Source organism: Oncorhynchus gorbuscha, linkage group LG11 (genome assembly GCF_021184085.1).
Source record: "Oncorhynchus gorbuscha isolate QuinsamMale2020 ecotype Even-year linkage group LG11, OgorEven_v1.0, whole genome shotgun sequence".
Lineage (NCBI taxonomy): Eukaryota > Metazoa > Chordata > Actinopteri > Salmoniformes > Salmonidae > Oncorhynchus > Oncorhynchus gorbuscha.
Genome location: NC_060183.1, coordinates 30749191 through 30769914, shown reverse-complemented (window position 1 = coordinate 30769914; position 20724 = coordinate 30749191). Strand labels below are relative to the sequence as shown.

At 44.5% G+C, this 20724-nt stretch overlaps 1 protein-coding gene across 8 annotated transcripts in view; it reads right to left on the bottom strand.

The window, feature by feature from the left end:
• The window catches only part of cmn (calymmin), a 74925-nt gene extending 55925 nt beyond the window's left edge, over window positions 1-19000 (bottom strand). For all 8 annotated transcript variants that reach the window (XM_046369356.1, XM_046369355.1, XM_046369361.1 and 5 more), the window contains exons 1-15: window positions 18876-19000; window positions 12355-12417; window positions 9801-9851; window positions 9512-9547; window positions 9311-9364; window positions 9166-9210; window positions 8831-8881; window positions 8541-8591; window positions 8334-8387; window positions 8164-8223; window positions 7330-7380; window positions 7154-7222; window positions 7018-7056; window positions 6806-6907; window positions 6675-6713 (exon numbers count right to left, since the gene is read on the bottom strand). In XM_046369356.1, the coding sequence (XP_046225312.1) occupies window positions 6675-6713; window positions 6806-6907; window positions 7018-7056; window positions 7154-7222; window positions 7330-7380; window positions 8164-8223; window positions 8334-8387; window positions 8541-8591; window positions 8831-8881; window positions 9166-9210; window positions 9311-9364; window positions 9512-9547; window positions 9801-9851; window positions 12355-12417; window positions 18876-18948 (838 nt within the window). In that variant the 5' untranslated portion in view covers window positions 18949-19000. The remainder of the gene's footprint in view (window positions 1-6674; window positions 6714-6805; window positions 6908-7017; window positions 7057-7153; window positions 7223-7329; window positions 7381-8163; window positions 8224-8333; window positions 8388-8540; window positions 8592-8830; window positions 8882-9165; window positions 9211-9310; window positions 9365-9511; window positions 9548-9800; window positions 9852-12354; window positions 12418-18875) is intronic.
• Between the last annotated feature and the right edge of the window lie 1724 nt (window positions 19001-20724).

The following is a 20724-nucleotide window of genomic DNA, read 5'->3' as shown; positions in this document are numbered from 1 at the left end:
TGATTATCTTAATTTACAGAGGTTAGCTAGCCAGCTATTTGTCGTCCTTAACGTAGGAGACTCTGCTAGCTAGCCAACAGCTAGCCAAAAGCTAGCCAACGTCTTCTGAATAGAACTCAACAACCAGGTCGCATTCACAGGTAGTATCACATTAGTAGGTAGTATCACATTTTAATTTCATTTCATTACAGTACAACGGTTTGATTTGTTTGATCGTAGCTAGCTACATAGCTAGCTACATAGCCGTCTTTGTATCAAAGATAATTGTGTAGTCTAGAGCGATTTCCTAGGTTCGCTAGCCAGCTATTGTCGTTCTTTTAACGCAACGTAACGTAAACAACACTGCTAGCTAGCCAGCTAGCCCCCGAATAGCAGCACTGTCGAAACTATTACACTCAACGGAACGACTTGATTAGTGTAGTGTCAACAACGCACCCACTGCCAGCTAGCCTACTTCAGCAGTACTGTATCATTTTAATCATTTTAGTCAATAAGATTCTTGCTACGTAAGCTTAACTTTCTGAACATTCGAGACGTGTAGTCCACTTGTCATTCCAATCTCCTTTGCATTAGCGTAGCCTCTTCTGTAGCCTGTCAACTATGTGTCTGTCTATCCCTGTTCTCTCCTCTCTGCACAGACCATACAAACACTCCACCCCGCATGGCCGCGGCCACCCTAATCTGGTGGTCCCAGCGCGCACGACCCACGTGGAGTTCCAGGTCTCCGGTAGCCTCTGGAACTGCCGATCTGCGGCCAACAAGGCAGAGTTCATCTCAGCCTATGCCTCCCTCCAGTCCCTCGACTTCTTGGCACTGACGGAAACATGGATCACCACAGACAACACTGCTACTCCTACTGCTGTCTCTTCGTCCGCCCACGTGTTCTCGCACACCCCGAGAGCTTCTGGTCAGCGGGGTGGTAGCACCGGGATCCTCATCTCTCCCAAGTGGTCATTCTCTCTTTCTCCCCTTACCCATCTGTCTATCGCCTCCTTTGAATTCCATGCTGTCACAGTTACCAGCCCTTTCAAGCTTAACATCCTTATCATTTATCGCCCTCCAGGTTCCCTCGGAGAGTTCATCAATGAGCTTGATGCCTTGATAAGCTCCTTTCCTGAGGACGGCTCACCTCTCACAGTTCTGGGCGACTTTAACCTCCCCACGTCTACCTTTGACTCATTCCTCTCTGCCTCCTTCTTTCCACTCCTCTCCTCTTTTGACCTCACCCTCTCACCTTCCCCCCCTACTCACAAGGCAGGCAATACGCTCGACCTCATCTTTACTAGATGCTGTTGTTCCACTAACCTCATTGCAACTCCCCTCCAAGTCTCCGACCACTACCTTGTATCCTTTTCCCTCTCATCCAACACCTCCCACACTGCCCCTACTCGGATGGTATCGCGCCGTCCCAACCTTCGCTCTCTCTCCCCCGCTACTCTCTCCTCTTCCATCCTATCATCTCTTCCCTCTGCTCAAACCTTCTCCAACCTATCTCCTGATTCTGCCTCCTCAACCCTCCTTTCCTCCCTCTCTGCATCCTTTGACTCTCTATGTCCCCTATCCTCCAGGCCGGCTCGGTCCTCCCCTCCCGCTCCGTGGCTCGATGACTCATTGCGAGCTCACAGAACAGGGCTCCGGGCAGCCGAGCGGAAATGGAGGAAAACTCGCCTCCCTGCGGACCTGGCATCCTTTCACTCCCTCTCTACATTTTCCTCCTCCGTCTCTGCTGCTAAAGCCACTTTCTACCACTCTAAATTCCAAGCATCTGCCTCTAACCCTAGGAAGCTCTTTGCCACCTTCTCCTCCCTCCTGAATCCTCCCCCCCCCTCCTCCCTCTCTGCAGATGACTTCGTCAACCATTTTGAAAAGAAGGTCGACGACAACCAATCCTCGTTTGCTAAGTCAAACGACACCGCTGGTTCTGTTCACACTGCCCTACCCTGTGCTCTGACCTCTTTCTCCCCTCTCTCTCCAGATGAAATCTCGCGTCTTGTGACGGCCGGCCGCCCAACAACCTGCCCTCTTGATCCTATCCCCTCCTCTCTTCTCCAGACCATTTCCGGAGACCTTCTCCCTTACCTCACCTCGCTCATCAACTCATCCCTGACCGCTGGCTACGTCCCTTCCGTCTTCAAGAGAGCGAGAGTTGCACCCCTTCTGAAAAAACCTACACTCGATCCCTCCGATGTCAACAATTACAGACCAGTATCCCTTCTTTCTTTTCTCTCCAAAACTCTTGAACGTGCCGTCCTTGGCCAGCTCTCCCGCTATCTCTCTCTGAATGACCTTCTTGATCCAAATCAGTCAGGTTTCAAGATTAGTCATTCAACTGAGACTGCTCTCCTCTGTATCACGGAGGCGCTCCGCACTGCTAAAGCTAACTCTCTCTCCTCTGCTCTCATCCTTCTAGATCTATCGGCTGCCTTCGATACTGTGAACCATCAGATCCTCCTCTCCACCCTCTCCGAGTTGGGCATCTCCGGCGCGGCCCACGCTTGGATTGCGTCCTACCTGACAGGTCGCTCCTACCAGGTGGCGTGGCGAGAATCTGTCTCCTCACCACGCGCTCTCACCACTGGTGTCCCCCAGGGCTCTGTTCTAGGCCCTCTCCTATTCTCGCTATACACCAAGTCACTTGGCTCTGTCATAACCTCACATGGTCTCTCCTATCATTGCTATGCAGACGACACACAATTAATCTTCTCCTTTCCCCCTTCTGATGACCAGGTGGCGAATCGCATCTCTGCATGTCTGGCAGACATACCAGTGTGGATGACGGATCACCACCTCAAGCTGAACCTCGGCAAGACGGAGCTGCTCTTCCTCCCGGGGAAGGACTGCCCGTTCCATGATCTCGCCATCACGGTTGACAACTCCATTGTGTCCTCCTCCCAGAGCGCTAAGAACCTTGGCGTGATCCTGGACAACACCCTGTCATTCTCAACCAACATCAAGGCGGTGGCCCGTTCTTGTAGGTTCATGCTCTACAACATCCGCAGAGTACGACCCTGCCTCACACAGGAAGCGGCACAGGTCCTAATCCAGGCACTTGTCATCTCCCGTCTGGATTACTGCAACTCGCTGTTGGCTGGGCTCCCTACCTGTGCCATTAAACCCCTTCAACTCATCCAGAACGCCGCAGCCCGTCTGGTGTTCAACCTTCCCAAGTTCTCTCACGTCACCCCGCTCCTCCGTTCTCTCCACTGGCTTCCAGTTGAAGCTCGCATCCGCTACAAGACCATGGTGCTTGCCTACGGAGCTGTGAGGGGAACGGCACCTCAGTACCTCCAGGCTCTGATCAGGCCCTACACCCAAACAAGGGCACTGCGTTCATCCACCTCTGGCCTGCTCGCCTCCCTACCACTGAGGAAGTACAGCTCCCGCTCAGCCCAGTCAAAACTGTTCGCTGCTCTGGACCCCCAATGGTGGAACAAACTCCCTCACGACGCCAGGACAGCGGAGTCAATCACCACCTTCCGGAGACACCTGAAACCCCACCTCTTTATGGAATACCTAGGATAGGATAAGTAATCCCTCTCACCCCCCTTTAAGATTTAGATGCACTATTGTAAAGTGACTGTTCCACTGGATGTCATAAGGTGAATGCACCAATTTGTAAGTCGCTCTGGATAAGAGCGTCTGCTAAATGACTTAAATGTAAATGTAACTCATTTTGGCACAGGGGTCCTTGGAATACTACTTCAGCAATATCCGTTGCTAACAGATGTATAAAATCGAGAGAAGAGAGAAGCAGAGAAGAATGGGAGAAACTCCCCAAATACAGTGTGCCAAGCTTGTAGCGTCATACCCAAAAAGACTCGAGGCAGTAAACGCTGCCAAAGTTACTTCAACAAAGTACTGAGTAAAGGGGCTGAATACTTATGTAAATGTGAAATGTTTTTTTACACACATTTTACAAAAAAAGTCTGAACATGTTTTTGCTTTGTCTATATGGGGTATTCTGTGTAGATTGATGGGGGGGGGAACACTTAAACAACCCAATGTAACTCCAAGTCAATCATGTAACTCCAAGTGAAATCAAACTGTCCACTTAGGAAGCAACACTGATTGACAATAAATTTCACATGCTGTTGTGCAAATGGAATAGACAACAGGTGGAAATTATAGGCAATGAGCAAGACACCCCCAATAAAGGAGTGGTTCTGCAGGTGGTGACCACAGACCACTTCTCAGTTCCTATACTTCCTGGCTGACGTTTTGGTCACTTTTGAATGCTGGCGGTGCTTTCACTCTAGTGGTAGCATGAGACGGAGTCTACAATCCACACAAGTGGCTCAGGTAGTGTAGCCGGGTAGCCTAGTGGTTAGAGCATTGGACTAGTAACCGAAAGGTTGCAAGTTCAAATCCCCGAGCTGACAAGGTACAAAATCTGTCGTTCTGCCCCTGAACAGGCAGTTAACCCACTGTTCCTAGGCCGTCATTGAAAATAAGAATTTTTTCTTAACTGACTTGCCTAGTAAAATAAAGGTAAAATAAATAAAATAAAACAGCTCATCCAGGATGACACATCAATGCGAGCTGTGGCAAGAAGGTTTGCTGTGTCTGTCAGCGTAGTGTCCAGAGCATGGAGGTGCTACCAGGAGACAGGCCAGTACATCAGGAGACGTGGAGGAGGCTGTAGGAGGGCAACAACCCAGCAGCAGGACCGCTACCTCCATCTTTGTGCAAGGAGGAGCAGGAGGAGCACTGACAGAGCCCTGCAAAATGACCTCCAGCAGGCCACAAATGTGCATGTGTCTGCTCAAACGGTCAGAAACAGAATCCATGAGGATGGTATGAGGGCCCGACATCCACAGGTGGGGGTTGTGGTTACAGCCCAACAGTCGTGCAGGACGTTTGGCATTTGCCAGAGAATACCAAGATTGGCAAATTCGCCACTGGCGCCCTGTGCTCTTCACAGATGAAAGCAGGTTCATACTGAGCACGTGACAGAGTCTGGAGACGCCGTGGAGAACGTTGTGCTGCCTGCAACATCCTCCAGCATGACCGGTTTGGCGGTGGATCAGTCATGGTGTGGGGTGGCATTTCTTTGGGGGGCCGCACAGCCCTCCATGTGGTAGCCTGACTGCCATTAGGTACCGAGACGACATCCTCAGACCCCTTGTGAGACCATATGCTGGTGCGGTTGGCCCTAGGTTCTTCCTAATGCAAGAAAGACAATGCTGGACCTCATGTGGCTGGAGTGTCAGCAGTTCTTTCAAGAGGAAGGCATTGATGCTATGGACTGGCCCGCCCGTTCCCCAGACCTGAATCCAATTAAGCACATCTGGGACATCATGTCTCGCTCCATCCACCAGCACCACAGACTGTCCAGGAGTTGGCGGATGCTTTAGTCCAGGTCTGGGAGGAGATCCCTCAGGAGACCATCCGCCACCTCATCAGGAGCATGCCCAGGCGTTGTAGGGAGGTCATACAGGCACGTGGAGGCCACACACACTACTGAGCCTCATTTTGACTTGTTTTAAGGACATTACATCAAAGTTGGAACAGCTGTAGTGTGGTTTTCCACTATAATTTTGAGTGTGACTCCAAATCCAGACCTCCATGGGTTGATAAAATTGATTTCCATTGATAATCTTTTTTTTTGTTTTTTTTGTGATTTTGTTGTCAGCACATTCAACTATGTAAAGAAAAAAGTATTTAATAAGAATATTTCATTCATTCAGATCTAGGATGTGTTATTTTAGTGTTCCCTTTATTTTTTGGAGCAGTGTATATAGTAACAGTCAAAAGGACACAGCTACTCATTCAAGGTTTTTTGTTGTTGTTGTTTTTTTACTATTTTCTAATAGTGAAGACATCAAAACTATGAAATAATGTAGTAACCAAAATAGTATTAAACAAATCAAAATATATTTTATATATTTGAGATTCCTCAAAGTAGCCACCCTTTGCAGCATTGCACACTCTTGCATTCTCTCAACCTGTCGGGAGCTTTGTGAAATGGGTTTCCATGGCCAAGCAGCCGCAAACAAGCCTAAGATCACCATGTGCAATGCCAAGGGTTGGCTGGAGTGGTGTAAAGCTCACCACCATTGGACTTTGGAGCAGGCGAAACGCGATCCAACGGATAAATCTGGGTTTGGTGGATTCCAGGAGAATGCTACCTAGTGCGAACTATAAAGTTTGGTGGAGGAGGAACAATGGTTTGGGACTGTTTTTCATGGTTCAAGCTAGGTCCCTTAGTTCCAGTGAAGGGAAATATAAACGCTACAACATACAATGACATTCTAGACTATTCTGATCTTCCAACTTTTGTGGCAACAGTTTGGGAACGACACTTTCCTGTTTCAGCAAGACAATGCCGCCGTGCACAAAGCGAGGTCCATACAGAAATGGTTGGTTGAGATCGATATGGAAGAACGTGAATGGCCTGCACAGAGCCCTGACTTCAACTCTGGGAAGCAAGTCCCCAGAGTAATGTTCCAACATCTAGTAGAAACCCTTCACAGAAGAATGGAGGCTGTTATAGCAGCAAAGGGGGACCAACTCCATATTAATGCCCACGATTTTGGAATAACATGTTCGACGAGCAGGTGTCCATATACTTTTGGTTATACACATAAATTATGTGTATAGCCTTACTGAATATCTTAAAACATACTAACTTGATAAAACACAAAATGTACACATAAAGAAAAAGGGAGATTTACCATTGGGTTTAACACCTTGTCCATTGGGACCGCCGTAACCTACAGAGAGAATAACAAATGGTGTAAATAAACAAAACACTTTTCATATCAATAGCTGAGGAAGACTTATTCAAACACAATGCTAAGCTTACCATGCGTGGGTCTTTTTTGGCTTCCTCCATTAGAGTATCCAGCCGAGAGGCCACCACCCAGGCCAAGACCAGCCCTGGCATAGGCACCATTTGGCCTGTAGCCTGGTTAGACAACGGACAAGGGTCAAAAGTATACAAGGATATACTATAATATTCCAAATGATTCGTTTAAAAAAAATGTAAATAGCTCAGATCGTTTTGTATTGACTCACCATTCATTGGCTGTGAGCCATACCCATTACTGCCATACACTGGAAACACAAATGACAACATTAATAGTTAGTTAAAACAAGCATCTATAAAAAGTGATTTCATATACCCATACACAATTTTCAGTTTCTCACTTACTTCCCCTCCTGTTTGTAGCTAGTTGAGGTACCCCCAGACCCTTTCGAGTCCCCACTCCAAGAGAAGCACCTGGTATCAAAACAAGAACAAAGTAGCAAATATGTGGTCATTGTGATAAATTCTAGATTATTATGCTATAAAGAAATGGTGGGTGGTTAGAGAACACAGTACTTTACCTGCACCAAAAGGTGGTCGGCCGTATCCTTTCATGGGTCCTTTCATGCCAGCTGTGAAACACATACAATACACAAAACAACATGATGTAACCCAACTCAAACTCCTCCACCATTTAACACACATATACATGGTGATACAGCAGTAAGCTTGTAAAATATGAAGAATATGAACACGCAATACACACAACGTGAACACAAAAAAAACACATGCTGTGACTTAACTCAAACTCCTCCACCATTAAACGCACACGGACATGCAGAAGTCACCTCGGAAAAGATTAGGAAAGCTACAAGCTAACAAGACTAGCATCCAGTGCTAGTGTAAACTCATTAATTTAGTCATGCTGAATGAATATTGGCAATATATAGGCGGGTTGACAACGTCACGAAAACGATAACACTCGCTTCAATGGGACAATAGGCTGTGTGTTGTTGTGATTCTGATGGCCAGATAGTTAGCAACAATGACAAGAAACTGCCATGTGGGGAATCGTAAGTGGCTCGTTTCAGATAGCTTAACCTTGTTCGTGATACCATGTCTTGTTTTGAGGTGTTTTGACTCATTTCATGGCCATGCAAATATTACTTAAATTCGCTAGCTAACCGACAACTAACAATGTATTGGAGACACATTGTGCAAATGTATTTATGCTTTCCATTAAACATTGGGGACAAAATATAGCTGACCGGCTGTCAACAATCTAAGCCAACCCAGTCTGTTTTGCCGCATAGTTGCTCAAGTATCGGTTTTTGATGCTAAACAACCAACCCGTCTATATGCCAATTTTAGTTGTACAGACTCTGAAGTACAACACATAAGTACAACACACACACCATTTGGATTCGGAGCACCACGTCCATTGGGTGCACCAGCTCCAGCTCCTTGACCTAGAGCTTTCAGGTAAATGACACCACACAACTTATTCTTATAAATTGATATTGAAACAATATTATAAAATTCGATTGATATTTAAACACACTTTAGAAAATTAATTTAGGCGTACCATTGTGCTTAGCTCCTTGTCCGTTGGACACAGCAGCTGGAGCAGCGCCGTAACCTATAAATAAATTATTAAAAGTAACGGAACCCGAAACAATCGTTCACAGACGGTTTGGGAATAAGTAATCATTTTCAGTCTCAATTAAAATTTACTTGGCAATTGCATCATTATGAGCGTGGATTGCGGCACCAATATAAGGGTTTACTATACCATTGTGTTTAGCTCCTTGTCCATTGCCATTAGGCACACCGGCACCATAACCTGGAAATAACACAGTTGTCACAACAAAACAATGATTATATACTGCAAATTCACCATGAATGATCTAGATATGGACAGAAACAAAGCCAAGGAGGGGCTGCAGGAGCACCATAACCTACAGATAAGGCAAATGTTAATTCAAATAAACCAAATGGTACTTGTGCCACTTACTGAACCTCTGAATACCAATATAATTACTAAAACACTAAAGTGATACTCAAGGGGAAAAAACGATTTACCTTTTGATTTTTGACCATTTCCATTGGGTACAGCAGCTGGAGCACTATAGCCTGCAACAGGGATGCCAGTGTTACAGAGAAAGCATGATTGTACCAGATAAACAAATACATCTGGTATGCTAGTAGTACAGATAAGGGGATCATTTTACCATTGTGTTTCGCATAACCTAGAGATCAGACAGCTGTTAACTCGAACTGTTAGCAGCAGTTAACAACAGCTGTTAAATCGAACCACATGGTAGTTTGTGTCACTTACTGAACCTCTGAAAACCTAATACCTATAAAATTACTAAAACACACAATTGACACTCAAAGGAAAAAAAGACGTGATTTACTTTTTGACCTTTGACCATAGGGTACAGCAGCTGGAGCACCATATCCTTCAACAGGGATGTCAAAGTGTTACAAAAAATGCATGATTGTACCAGATCTCAACAAATAAATCCGATATGACATAGTGCAGATAAGTGGGTCATTTACCATTGGGTTTAGCACCATTTCCATTAGGCACAGCTGCAGGAGCACCATAATAACCTAGAGATCAGACAGGTTAAAACCAATAGTCAAAGTCGTATCACTTACTGAATCTCTGAAAAAGTACTAATGCAGACTACTTGCTTAAGCACAACAACAAAAATCGGCATTAAAGAAAAAAGGGAGATTAAACATTGAGTTTAGCACCATTTCCATTGGACATAGCTGCAGGAGCACCATAACCTATAGAAATCAAACAAACATTGCATGTAGATTAAATCGCTGCACTCCACAGGTGTAAACCCTCTGTATGTAATTTAGCTACTGAATAAACTCAACTCTCATGGAACAACGTGTCACACCCCACCAACCCTGCTGTACATACACTGATGAGGTGTCATCAATTCAACACCAACCAAAACATGTTTTCCGACTGTAGTATTGTGCAAGAAACATAATGTAAAACAGAGAAACACAGTGCAAAGTGAGTATTTACCATTGGGTTTGGCACCGTTTCCATTGGGCACTCCAGCTCCAGCACTGTAACCTAAACACCCAGGTGTTACCAACATATACTGTATAACATATGAAAATGATGAACACATAAAAGGTTAGCATTGGCATTGCAGGTATAAAAGGTTATACATCGCATTATGGTTCGTTCCACCAAATGAGTATTATTGGCGTAGTGTACCCTAAAAAAGATTTTATTTCACCTCATTTTAACATGATCATAAAGAGCACATGTGCAACTTAATAAAAAACACGTTGTCCCATTTCAAGAGGTTAAATGAAAACATGACTATTGTAAGTGTCTATAAAGTGACAAATAAAGTAACAGGGTTGACCGTAACAGGGTTGACGATTTCATCTTAAAATCAGCCATAAATTCCCTTGGAGGAATGGAAGCTTGTTGGGTGCAACAGGGAGGGGCAATTGAATGCAAGCTTCAAAAAAAAAAAAATATATATATATAAAACATTTCTAGCCTATACTGTATATGATTAACATCTTATGCTCGACCAGCTCAGTTTTCTACCACTAAACATCAAAAAATGGCCCAAAAGAGTAGAACCAGCTGATCTGCTTTTACACTATGATTCAATGTTTATTTTATATATATTTTTTTTTTAAGGTATCGTGTCACCGTATCCTGAGGGGGAAGAGGCATTGTCGTGCCCTCTTCACAACTGTGTTGGTGTGATTGGACCATGATAGATCCTTACTGATGTAGACACTGAGGAACTTGACGCTCTTGACCCGCTACACTAAAGCCCCGTAGATGTCAATGTGGGTTGTTCAGCACTCCGTTTCCTGTAGTCCAAGATAAGCTCCTTTCTATCGCCCATATTGAGGGAGAGGTTGTTGTCCTGGCTCCACTGCCAGATCTCTGACCTCCTCCCTATAGGCTGTCTCGTCGTCGTCGGTGATCAGCCCTACCACCGCCGAGTCGTCGGCAAACTTAATGATGGTGTTGTAGTCGTGTGCGGCCACGCATTTGTGGTCGAACAGAGAGTATAAGAGGGGACTGAGCACGCATCCCTGAGACGCCCCACATGTTGAGGATCAGCATGGCAGATGTGTTATTGCCTACTCTCACCACCTGAGGGCGGCTCGTCAGGAAGTCCAGGATACAGTTACAGAGGGAGGTGTTCGGTCCCAGGGTCCTTAGCATAGTGATGACCTTGAATGGGCACTATGGTGTTGAACGTGGAGCTGTAGTCAATGAACAATATTCTCACATAGGTGTTCCTTTTGTCCAGATGGGAAAGAGCAGTGTGGAGTGCACAGATGACTCACTCCAGTGTGGAGTGAGTCATCTATGGATTTGTTGGGGAGGTATGCGAGTTGGAGGGGGTCCAGGTTGTCTAGGATGATGGTGTTAATGTGAGCCATGGGCAGCCTTTCAAAGCACTTCATGGCTACAGATGCGAGTGCTGCGGGACGGTAGTCATTCAGATAGGTTACGTTGGTGTTCTTAGGTACTTAAAATGAGGGACAGACATTTCATGTGATTAGATGAATCACTAATCACATTAAATAAATAATAATCTTCAGAAAGGACTGTCAAAGCAACAAAATAACCAGGGCTTTACAATGATGAGAATTGGGAGACATTTTGGGGTTGTGGGTTCAAATCTTCAGAGAAATAACAGGGTACACAGTGGAACATGTCAAAATGCAGAATTTTGACACTAGCAAGTCTTCATTCATATGCAAAATCTGATTTATTTAATGTTTCCATGTGGTATACAGTATATTAAAGGGCACTTCCTTTAATATTCAATATTCAATATATTCAATACTTAAAATTTCAAAGGGACGCAAAAGGTATTCATTTGTTGGAATGACCCTTATGCTGATTTGACAACGTTTACAAGACAATGATTAGGACATGACACCTACTGGTCAATAGTCAAGCATTCAAGTTGTTGATAAACAATAGGATGTAAACTCTTAGGCTGCGTTTACACAAGCAGCCCATTGTGATATTTTGCCCAATTATTGGCAAAACGCTGATCTGATTGGTCAAAAGAGCAATTAGTAGTAAAGAAATATCATCAATGTGTGCCTTAAAAACACTGGGCTCCCGAGTGATGCAGTGTTCTAAGGCACTGCATCTCAGTGCTAGAAGTGTCACTACAGGTTCGATTCCAGGCTGTATCACAACCGGCCGTGATTGAAAGTCTCATAGGGTGGCACACAATTGGCCCAGTGTCGTCCGGGTTAGGGATTGGCCGGGGTAGGCCATCGTTGTAAATAAGAATTAGTTCTAAACTGACTTGCCTAGTTAAATATCCTACAATTAGTATGGCAACTGTTATTACCATTAGACCTAGGTTTCAAATACTTGAAAATTGTTTCTAATACTTGGTTTGAGCTTGTCTGGCTTAATGCAACAATAGAAATGTCAAAACAATTGCACACCCTGCACTCCAGGCAGACTCAAGAAAATGTTAAAAGTATTTGAAATGATTTGACCTAGGTCAGACTACCATACTACCATGTACAGACCAAGCAGCCCACAGCAACCTCTTCACACAACTTACCATTTCCCTTGTATCCATATCCATTGGATGGCATCAACATCCTTCCAACACCCCCACCATTTCCTGAAATGGGAAAATAAAAGGTTTTAAGATAAAGCGTAACGATCTCAAATAGCCTAAGTTGAATTGAGTTGGGTCGAGGGCTACGTCCATCGGGCACAACAGCTGCCGGTGCCAGTCTATATCCTACAATTGGGAATCACAAATGACATCAGCAAAAATGTAAAAGGTGTCACATTTTGACAGTGATGTAATCTCACATCAACTAATCAACATGACATTTGGAGAAACCGATTGGCTACTTTCTAATGTCAAATATAAAAACTATGACATTCCTGTGTGAGTCTGGATTTTGCAGATCATTTAAGGGAAATGAGATCCATTGACACTCGGGGACAATCCCTCAATACAGGGACTGTGTACAAGTAGTCAAATCTATTTTCTCACAGTGAGATGTCAAATTTAGACTGTCGCTGTCACCAAAGCTCAGCTGCCTTTGATTTCAAGAAAGAGAACCAGTGGAAAAGGAATATGTGTTTTTTTTTCTCACGATCACAAGAGAACTTGAGGGACACAGCAATGCACTTAAGAGTTTCATAGCAAGCATCACTCAGATGTTTGTCTTTCTACAGTTTGACATGATCGTTTGAAATGTGACAGGTAAACACCAGCATTTGCTAGAGATTTCTCTCTTCTTTGCCTTCTCTGTCTTCTTCATTCAGGCATGTGGACTGGACCGTTTGATGAAGTAGTACTAGCTCCATCTTTCAACAAAATGACAATTACTATTTCGATACCACTTTACACACAGCAGTTCAAAGTGCTTTGCACACACACAAAAAAGAAAATATTACAATTTGTAAACGTACAATAAACACTTAAATGGGCAATCTGTCAAACAATAACTAGAGATTGGGGCGGCAGGGTAGCCTAGTGACTAGAGCGTTGGACTAGTAACCGAAAGGTTGCAAATTCGAATCCCCGAGCTGACAAGGTACAAATCTGTTGTTCTGCCCCTGAACACTGTTCCTAGGCCATCATTGAAAATAAGAATTTGTTCTTAACTGAGTAGCTTAGTTAAATAAAGGTAAAATAAAATTTAAATAGCGTCACCCTGCCACTGATTTGGTAAATAGGCTGAGGGATCGGGCTGGAGAAATTGAACCACTCTCAAACTCATTGCCAGAGCTTTGGATATAGGGTCTAACCATCCATGATATCAAGATTATAGTTTTAACCATGTTTTAAGGCTTTGCAGTGTTTGTTTACGTTCACAATGTTCACAAACAAAGGAGTAAAACAAGCTCATATTTTGAGTTCTGATGGGGAATGACAGTTGAACTAAGCTCATGAGGCAATTATAAGTTATATTCTTCAAGAATCAATGGGTATATATATATATATATATATATATATATATATATATATATATATATATATATATATATATATATATATATATATATATATATATATACACACACATACATATATACCCATTATATAAACAAACAGGTAAAGACAACATACAGTGAAACTATCAACGAGTAAAATATAAAGATTAAAGGTTAGATAAAACCCACACCAAGTAATCAATACTGTATACTATATTCACTGTGTACATGCCAATCAATTAAAAGCCATCTATTAAAAGTTTGAAAATAGATTTAAAAGAAGACAGACTTTGCCCGTTTAACACCCTTCTTGCAATCATAGGAAATAATGAACAAAAGTAAGAAGGCCTATGCAAACGCCGCCATCTTAAACTTAATTCATACTTTTGAACAGATCTACAGTATCTGGCATCATAAAAAAAAAACTTACATTGAATGTTGTCTTGACTTTCAGAATAATATATTGCATAGAAACATACACTGCATGTGCCCAGCATAATATTTTTTAAATGAATCTCCAGCACCAAAAGGAACACCTATGTGAGAATGCTATTCATTGACTAGAGCTCAGCGTTAAACACCATAGTGCCCTCAAAGCTCATCAATAAGCTAAGGACCCTGGGACTAAACACCCGCCCCCAGATGGTAAGGGTAGGTAACAACACATCCGCCACGCTGATCCTCAACACAGGGGCCACTCAGGGGTACGTGCTCAATCACCTTCACTCACGACTGCACGGCTAGGCACGACTCCAACACTCTCATTAAGTTTGCCAATGCCTCAACAATGGTTGGCCTGATCACCGACAATGACGAGACAGCCTATAGAGAGGAGGTTAGAGACCTGGCCGTGTGGTGCCAGGACAACAACCTCTCCCTCAACGTGATCAAGACAAAGGAGATGATTGTGGACTACAGGAAAAAGAGGACCGAGCACGCCCCCATTCTCATCGACGGGGCTGCAGTGGAGCAGGTTGAGAGCTTGAAGTTCCTTGGTATGCACATCACCAACAAACTAACATGGTCCAAGCACACCAAGTCGTGAAGAGGGCACGACAAAACCTATTCCCCCAGCTGCACCATCGAGAGCATCCTGACTGTTGCATCACTGCCTGGTATGGCAACTGCTCGGCCTCCGACCGCAAGACACTACAGAGGGTAGTCCGAACGGCCCAGTACATCACTGGGGCCAAGCTTCCTGCCATCCAGGATCTATACCAGGCGGTGTCAGAGTAAGGCCTTTAAAATTGTCAAAGACTCTAGCCACCCTAGTCATTCTCTCTGCTACCACCCAGCAAGTGGTACCGGAGCACCAAGTCTAGGTCCATGAGGCTTCTAAACAGCTTCTAACCCCAAGCCATAAGTCTCCTGAACACCTAATCAAATGGCTACCCAGACTATTTGCATTGCCCCCCCCCTCTTTTACACCACTGCTACTCTGTTATCATCTATGCATAGTCACTTTAATAACTCTACCTACATGTACATATTATCGTCCCAACCTTCGCTCTCTCTCCCCCGCTACTCTCTCCTCTTCCATCCTATCATCTCTTCCCTCTGCTCAAACCTTCTCCAACCTATCTCCTGATTCTGCCTCCTCAACCCTCCTCTCCTCCCTTTCTGCATCCTTTGACTCTCTATGTCCCCTATCTTCCAGGCCGGCTCGGTCCTCCCCTCCCGCTCCGTGGCTTGACGACTCAATGCGAGCTCACAGAACAGGGCTCCGGAAGGCCGAGCGGAAATGGAGGAAAACTCGCCTCCCTGCGGACCTGGCATCCTTTCACTCCTCCTCTCTACATTTTCCTCCTCTGTCTCTGCTGCTAAAGCCACTTTCTACCACTCTAAATTCCAAGCATCTGCCTCTAACCCTAGGAAGCTCTTTGCCACATTCTCCTCCCTCCTGAATCCTCCTCCCCCCCCTCCTCCCTCTCTGCAGATGACTTCGTCAACCATTTTGAAAAGAAGATCGACGACATCCGATCCTCGTTTGCTAAGTCAAACAACACCGCTGGTTCTGCTCACACTGCCCTACCCTGTGCTCTGACCTCTTTCTCCCCTCTCTCTCCAGATGAAATCTCGCGTCTTGTGACGGCCGGCCGCCCAACAACCTGCCCGCTCGACCCTATCCCCTCCTCTCTTCTCCAGACCATTTCCGGAGACCTTCTCCCTTACCTCACCTCGCTCATCAACTTATCCCTGACCGCTGGCTACGTCCCTTCCGTCTTCAAGAGAGCGAGAGTTGCACCCCTTCTGAAAAAACCTACACTCGATCCCTCCGATGTCAACAACTACAGACCAGTATCCCTTCTTTCTTTTCTCTCCAAAACTCTTGAACGTGCCGTCCTTGGTCAGCTCTCCCGCTATCTCTCTCAGAATGACCTTCTTGATCCAAATCAGTCAGGTTTCAAGACTAGTCATTCAACTGAGACTGCTCTTCTCTGTATCACGGAGGCGCTCCGCACCGCTAAAGCTAACTCTCTCTCCTCTGCTCTCATCCTTCTAGACCTATCGGCTGCCTTCGATACTGTGAACCATCAGATCCTCCTCTCCACCCTCTCCGAGTTGGGCATCTCCGGCGCGGCCCACGCTTGGATTGCGTCCTACCTGACAGGTCGCTCCTACCAGGTGGCGTGGCGAGAATCTGTCTCCTCACCACGCGCTCTCACCACTGGTGTCCCCCAGGGCTCTGTTCTAGGCCCTCTCCTATTCTCGCTATACACCAAGTCACTTGGCTCTGTCATAACCTCACATGGTCTCTCCTATCATTGCTATGCAGACGACACACAATTAATCTTCTCCTTTCCCCCTTCTGATGACCAGGTGGCGAATCGCATCTCTGCATGTCTGGCAGACATATCAGTGTGGATGACGGATCACCACCTCAAGCTGAACTTCGGCAAGACGGAGCTGCTCTTCCTCCCGGGGAAGGACTGCCCGTTCCATGATCTCGCCATCACGGTTGACAACTCCATTGTGTCCTCCTCCCAGAGCGCTAAGAACCTTGGCGTGATCCTGGACAACAAACTGTCGTTCTCAACTAACATCAAGGCGGTGGCCCGTTCCTGTAGGTTCATGCTCTACAACATCCGCAGAGTACGACCCTGCCTCACACAGGAAGCGGCGCAGGTCCTAATCCAGGCACTTGTCATCTCCCGTCTGGATTACTGCAACTCGCTGTTGGCTGGGCTCCCTGCCTGTGCCATTAAACCCCTACAACTCATCCAGAACGCCGCAGCCCGTCTAGTGTTCAACCTTCCCAAGTTCTCTCACGTCACCCCGCTCCTCCGCTCTCTCCACTGGCTTCCAGTTGAAGCTCGCATCCGCTACAAGACCATGGTGCTTGCCTACGGAGCTGTGAGGGGAACGGCACCTCAGTACCTCCAGGCTCTGATCAGGCCCTACACCCAAATAAGGGCACTGCGTTCATCCACCTCTGGCCTGCTCGCCTCCCTACCACTGAGGAAGTACAGTTCCCGCTCAGCTCAGTCAAAACTGTTCGCTGCTCTGGCTCCCCAATGGTGGAACAAACTCCCTCACGACGCCAGGACAGCGGAGTCAATCACCACCTTCCGGAGACACCTGAAACCCCACCTCTTTAAGGAATACCTAGGATAGGATAAAGTAATCCTTCTCACCCCCTCCCCCCTTAAAATATTTAGATGCACTATTGTAAAGTGGTTGTTCCACTGGATGTCATAAGGTGAATGCACCAATTTGTAAGTCGCTCTGGATAAGAGCGTCTGCTAAATGACTTAAATGTAAATGTAAATGTAATTATCTCAACTAACCGGTGCCCCCGTACATTGACTCTGTACCGGTACCCCTCTATATATAGTCTCGCTATTGTTATTTTACGGCTGCTCTTTAATTACTTGTTACTTTTATTTCTTATTCTTATCCGTATTTTTTAAAACTGCATTTTTGATTAGGGGCTCGTAAGTAAGCATTTCACTGTAAGGTCTACATCTGTTGTATTAAAAAGACTTGTCAAGTATCTATAAACTCCTTGTGTTATCATCATCTTGATCCTCTAATGATCCTGAGTTTTATTATCAACCATTTAGAGTCTGCTGGAAAACTGCCTCATAGAAAGACGTTTTTTTTTTTTATGTGCTTTTAAAATTTGATGTGTGAGGTTTTATACAAGTGGTACTGTATACCAAGTGTAATGTTGCATAAACATGCACAGTATAATGTTTACTTGAACTGAACCACAGAAACCAACATGTCCACATCTTAAGAATTGTAATTGAGTGACACAAGTATACCCACACTGCAAATAGCCAAAAGGTAGTTATGTGGGACTTACACAAACATAAAACAGAGACAATCACCTCAGCGCCAACTGCTACTGAGCCACAGCATCATAACCTGCTGGCCACATGTCGACGCTCATAACTCAAAAGCTGTGGGTCATGGAGCGTTGCACCTTCTCATAACAGACATGCCCGTGACAAACTACTGACTTCATGAAATTCTTCAAAGAAAGTTAAATTGTACACATTTACTGTAATAAAATCTATCAGCAATTGTATACTAATCTAAATGATCAAAATGCCACCATAATCTAAGACTAACTACACCATTTTCCGTGCATACTGACATCCAAGGTAATAAATCAATATTAAGCCCAATACAATATTTGCAAATGAAGGTGCAATTCAAGACTCAAAGAAAAGCCTCTGTGCAAGAATGTTCAATAAATAAATAAAAAGGAATGTCTAAGAATCAAAAAGATTGTAGAAGGATTTGTAACCAATTACATTTACTTAAGGTCAGATTGCCATCCACTCCGAGGATTGTCAGTATTTTATTTATTTTACCTTTATTTAACTAGGCAAGTCAGTTAAGAACAAATTCTTATTTTCAATGATGGCCTAGGAACAGTGGGTTAACTGCCTGTTCAGGGGCAGAACGACAGATTTGTACCTTGTCAGCTCGGGGGTTTGAACTTGCAGAACTGGCAACATTAACAGTGTCACATACTGTATGTGTCCCCTCCAGGATTTGAACCCACAACCCTGGTGTTACCAACATTATACTCCAATCTACTTAGCCATCAAAACCACTGATACATCTGAGAAATGTGACAGAGCCTTTCTCTCTTTCCACAACTCTTCCACTTACCATTGTTCTTCAGGTGCGCACTATGCGCCAGCCAAAGGACCAGCAAAGTCCGTAGAAGTAGCCATCCCAACATGGTGGAGACCCAACAGAATAAAAAAGCCAAAAGAGAGAGAGACACCAGCAGAAAAGTGAATGCAGCTGCTCTACTGTTGGCATATTCTGTGCATGTGAGGGCTTCATATACACTCTTGTTTCAGGTGCCCCTCCTCTCACCAGCTCTCTGGCTTTGGACGTTCCCATTTTGGAGATGCTCCTCCCTTTTCTAGGAAACACGACAGCCCCACAACCCAATTCCTTGGCCATGGTGTACACACACTTGGACAGTTAAAGTACATTAACACTTAGACTAAGAGAAGGGGGTTCACCAAATAGGACAGTGACTGATGGGCTCCACATGGTGCATCACCAAGGTTGGATACATGGGAAAAGAAGCCAAGAGTGCACTTAAACCAAAGCAGTTGCTTTGCACTGACTTGTGGGCAATCAGCCTTAGTAAGCTTGTCTTAACAATGTTTACAATTGGACAAGACATGCGAGCTAAATTGGTCAACCAATGAAAGACTTGCATCCCTTCAGTACAACTATAGGGAATATAACTTTTTTACAATAAGGAGCAATATCTCCCAACTACACACTCTACAAAGTTTAGTAATTCATATATCAGACAAAGGGTTGACTATACACCACTTTAAAAAAAATATTTTCAACATGGATCAGTCTAGACTCTCGTCTACAGGTAGGAACCTGTAAAATAAAATAAGACATTATTTTCACCTCTTAACGTAACCCAGTGAAAGACAAACTTCCAAACAGTTTACACTTTAAATTATTTCAAATCGACTGAAACAAAACGTTCAGACAACAAGACTTACACTCAAGTAAATAAAATATACATCTTAAAATATAGTATAAACACAGTCAGGTAAATCAATCAACTATGAAGGCATAAGTCACAGACAAGGTAAATATAAGCAAATAACACACATCAATGACTCAGAAAACTGCACCCACATTTTAGGAAAACACAAATATGAAACGGGAGTCATTTCACAGTACACAGGCAGAATCGCCTATTGAGGACTTGAAAGAGACAGCATCTGATAGCATGATGATACATTTCATATAAGACGCATGGCGGCTGAAGAAAAAAAACATGGAAAGACAACTATCAAATTACAGAAGAACTGCAAAAGCCTGACACACTTGCCTCTCCCTTTCATGGGAAGCTAAGGGTTAAACTACACAATTTCACTGGACCACTTTTTTGGGGGTCGCGGAGATGACATCACCAGAGAAGGTCGATGCTTTAAACACAGATATTGCAGAACTCCTGGCGAAAGAGTTGGTCACAGTAGTTCCCCCAGAGGAGAGAAACAAGGGTCTTTACTCAGCTTGTTTCTTTGTGCCAAATGTAACATTCCCCAGCAAGAGAACCAAAAATTGTCTCTCAAGCAGAAGGGGGGGGGGGGGGGACTAATAAAGACTCACTGGCAATAACCAAAACAAAACAGGTGGGGTTTTAGGTGGTGTCCACTGAAAGTTAACTAGCAACAACAACTGGGACCTAAAAGACATCCACCATGAGTACCCACTAAATTTGCCCAAAAACAGGCAAACAAAAGAAAAACCCACACCAAACTTAAAGACAGGAAGAAAACCAAAAAGTGAGCAAAACGAAAACAGGGAAGATCAGATAATGGATTGTTTTTCTAAAAATCAAATAGGGATAGCCAACTAAAGGTGTCAACCCTCCAAATCTCTCAAGACAACTGGAGCACTGGGCCAGCCGCTCTTAAATATCACCTGGGCTAGCACAGGTGAAACACCTTCTGACTAACGAGATGACAAG